This window comes from Pteropus alecto, unplaced genomic scaffold, assembly GCF_000325575.1.
Source record: "Pteropus alecto unplaced genomic scaffold, ASM32557v1 scaffold182, whole genome shotgun sequence".
Classification (NCBI taxonomy): domain Eukaryota; kingdom Metazoa; phylum Chordata; class Mammalia; order Chiroptera; family Pteropodidae; genus Pteropus; species Pteropus alecto.
In genome coordinates this window covers 2,487,515-2,491,647 of record NW_006433946.1, presented here as the reverse complement: position 1 = coordinate 2,491,647, position 4,133 = coordinate 2,487,515, and the positions used below count along the sequence as shown (strand labels likewise).

The 4,133-nt window shown below is 37.3% G+C and overlaps 1 protein-coding gene across 3 annotated transcripts in view; it reads right to left on the bottom strand.

The window, feature by feature from the left end:
• Positions 1-4,133, bottom strand: part of SPAG16 (sperm associated antigen 16) — a 704,011-nt gene that overhangs the window by 672,186 nt on the left and 27,692 nt on the right. For all 3 annotated transcript variants that reach the window (XR_003045322.1, XM_006908498.3, XM_015586715.2), the window contains exon 7: positions 1,692-1,809. Coding sequence is in view for 2 of the 3 variants with exons in the window: in XM_006908498.3 (XP_006908560.1) it covers positions 1,692-1,809 (118 nt within the window). In the remaining variant the exon portion in view is untranslated. The remainder of the gene's footprint in view (positions 1-1,691; positions 1,810-4,133) is intronic.

The window sequence follows — 4,133 nt, the reverse complement described above, 5'->3', positions numbered from 1 at the left end:
CAGCAGGAGTAGGGTTTCAAGGACAAAATAATTCCCAGATAATGAAGATACATCTGAAAGTAGTGTGTAAAATTCAACAGGTCCTCATAGAAAGAGCAATTTTAATTTTTTAAACATGTTTTCATTTTAGCTAAATATCAACTATAAAGCAAGTTAAGTTTATCTCTGTTTAACAGGAGAGAAAGCAGATATATACGTAAAATGACCTGAATGTCTACATGGCTACTTTGCAGCACAGCTGGGACTCACACCTACCACTCCCAATCCTTAGCTCTTTTAACTCAATCAGTGAAGAGCAATCTAGACTGTATGTGGCCTAAATATGTTCTCAAGATGACCTATGATCTAACCTCAGAAATTTCCCTCATATTAGAGAGAGGAACTACTGCTCTTTCCAGGAAGATCACTTAGCCCTAATCATACAGAGTATGAGTGACAAATCCAGTGCTGGCCAGGTTGCAGATGTAGAAGTTAACAATCTGGAGGGGAGTATAGGCACTTGCCAGCATGGACACCAGGAAGGCGCTGGTATCCTTGGACAGTGAAACTCAGTCTGGGTGGTCTGTGAGAGCTGCCAAAGTACACATAGTCACTTGGGAATGTAAGTCAGGTCACTGATGAATTCTTCTCTGGGGAAAGGTAACAGGGAGATAAGCATGAGACTAGGGCGATAAGGAGAATAAGATGGGTAACAAAAGTCTAACCTGGCCCAGTAGCAAGATAGGAAGTCAGAACGACCTGAATCTAGCTCACAGTATACCAAGATGTAGAGTTGTGCCTCTTGTTGGGAGGTTGGGGGATGAGTTAGATGAAAACTAGAAAGGAAATGAAATTCTAAAGATTTGACATTTAATGCCATAAGAATATAGACTATTATCAAACTCATTTTATGAAATACACTGCAGACATTCAAGGATACAAAATTAAAATTCAAGCACAAAGAATCTTAATAAAATAATTCAAGGAAGAATAGAACCATTGTGCAAGTTTTGGCAGACTATGAAAGTTTGGCTAAAAATGAGACTCTAGAAAATAAAAGAATGTTAAGCATAGCTGCAGTTTTATATTTTCTAATTATCTGTCATATATTTTTAATGTGGCCCATGAACACTTCTACTTTTTCTCGAATTCTGTGTGAGAGGTTCCTCAATATTGCCCTAACCTAGGCCAATGAAAAGAATGGAAAAGGGTATCAGTAGCAAAAAATGACTGAAAACTGAGTCAATAACTAATTGTGCCAAATATTCATTTGGGAGTATATTGTGGGAAGATTTTATTCATTGTCTCATGTAAGTTTCACAGCAATAGTAAAAGGCATGTTACTGTGGCTACACTTTATGTATGAGATATCTGAGTTCGACATGCTTAAGTAAGGTCCATGATTATAGCTGTCAAAGCTGGCATTTAAACCCAAGTTTGTCTGACTGCAATGTCCGATTGTTTTTCCTCTAACTATACTTCAATAATTTCCTATAATTTTTTTTAATTTAATAATATTTAAGAATAATCTTTATAGGTTTAAAATGAATAAAATACTATTTCTAACTCTTTCCAAAGGAATCTTTTTAACAACATGAAAATTGGTGAGAACCTTTTTAAATTTATCTTAGAAACAAAACCATTATTTCTACCTATAACATAAAAAAACAAATTATTAAAAATAATTTTGAGGTAGCTTTCAGTCTCTTTACCTGCTCGACTGCTTTGTCTCTTTGTAAGGAGGTCAGCATCTTCTGCTTTAGTAAAGTGTGGTGCTTCTCATGTAACACCCTTATTGTTGGTTCATAAGATGCATAATGTAACTTCAACCTGTGAAAAATAAAGGGCATCTTAAAGGGTAATTCAGTTAAATCAGTGATTTCCATTTAACATTTGAACCTTTTATTTTTCTTTTTTGTTTTTTGCACTGGAAGTAAAAAATGAATAACCATATTAAAGGTCAACACAACGGGGCCAAGAAGTGCAAATATTATATGGCATACACCTTCCCTGCAACCTGGGTGGGAGTTGGAAAGTCACATTTCTCTATATTCAAAATGCACTCAGAAGATTTCTGCTATTCATTGACAGAAAAAAAAATTGCAGTTTCTTTAATCAATTCAGAAATAATTTTCAAAAAGACAAGGACTACAGACAACAGATGATTAAACAGAAATAGTGTCATCCACATCAAAATAAAGAATGGTCTTGAAAACAAGTTTGATTACCCCATATTAAGAAAATTAACTATAAAATATTTTGATATTTCATAGAAATAATTCACTCAAGTTATGATCTAAATACCTTATAAAATCTGTTTTATTTGAAAATGCTTTCAAAATATTCTCCTTACTTTTTTACTGAAGTCTAATTTACATGGAGTAAAAATATACAAATCTTAAATGTTACCGTTTAGAGTTTTCGTGAATATGCATGCCCAGGGAGTCCACAGTGTTATCAAAATACAGAGCATTTCAAACATCTCAGGAGATTCTAGAACTTCATAAAGAGACTAGGTTCTCTTGTGAAAGTAGCTTCTATCACTCAGCATCATATTTTTCAGGTTCTTCCAGTGTTGTTGTGTAGACCAGTAATTCACCCCTTTTTATTATCAGTAGTGTTCCCGTGTACGTATATTCTAAAATGTGTTTATGCAATATTGTGCTGATGAAGAAATGAGTTGTTTTCAGCCTGGAGCCATTACGAATAAAGTTGCTTTCAACATTCTTATACCAGTCACATAAATTATCTTTTGGTTATGTATCTTCATTTCTCTTAGAAAAACACCTAGAGGAATTGCTGAGTTATAATTTATACTTACTACCTGTCAACATTTGGTGATGATTAGTCTATCTATGGTTCGCCAATTTTACTTTCAATTCTGTCAATTTTATTATATTTTCAAACAACCGATATATGAGTTTATTGATTTTTTTCTTGTTTGTCCCTTTGCTAGTTTATTGGTTATAGACCTTATTTTTATTATTTAATTTATTTTCCTTTTTTTGTATTTAATTTATTCTTTTTTTTGGCTTCTAAGGCACGAGATTAGATCACCGGTTTAAAATTTTCTTCTTTTCTAATATAAGCTTTTAAAGCTATCAATTTCATTTTAAGCATTGCTTTGCCTGGATCCCTCAAATCTCAAAATGTTGCATTTTCAATCAGTCAGTTCAAAATATTTTCTCATTTTCTTCTTTGACTCATGGGTTATTCAGAAGTGTGTTATTGGAGAGAAAAAATGGCGTAGATGATAGAAGCTCTGTTCATCCCTCTGGCGACCAAAACAAAGTTGTGATGGAAACAAGGAGCAGCAGCAAGGAAAAATCGCCTGGGATCTAGATGAACAAGCCATACAACTAGAAAGAACTCCAAGAAAGCACCCTGCAACAGCAGAAGGTAGAACGGGGAGAGAACACAGGGCTGCTCAGTCGCCAGTGGCTGAGTGAGACGGAGGCTGCGGCACCAGCAGACGCCTCTTAAAGGGGCAGTATCCACAAATGGATTTTCACGGTGACAGACCTGCTCGCTCTGAGCACCAGTGCTGATTCAGCTGTGCACAGGGGGCACCAGGGATTTATAGGGAGACATTGTCAAAATGAGGGCCAAGGTGAGACTTGCTCAGTACAGAAGGGCCTTGGTATCCATTGTTCCCTGTTGAGCCCTCCCCTCTCCCAGTGCATGGACACAGCACCGCCATAGCTGTGACATCATCAAACTAGATAACAGAGGTCGTTCTGCCCAGAGGATTCCCTGAAACCCCACCTCCCCCAACTCGGGCCCCGCCCAAGCCACATCCAGATGTGTCCTCGTAGAGTCACGTGCTCCTTGCTGAGACTCACACTGGTGGAGGCAGCTGGCCTTGATTTCTGGTGCGGCCTTTGACTCAACACAGCATCTGCAGATTGCTTGCTGAATCTCAACAGGTGGCCCCAGAGGGGTAGAGGCTTGGGCTAAATTTGGCCTGCAGCTGAACTCCTCTCTCAGGATTGTGCCACTGGACACCTACTTCACAAATCCACACTAATAAGACCAGAAGACTTAGGAGCTTTGCTTAGGACATAGAAACAAACACGGAAAGGTAGCCAAAATGGGAAGACAAAGAAGCAGAAACCATATGACAGAATAGAACAGAGATCCAGATATCATGGGGT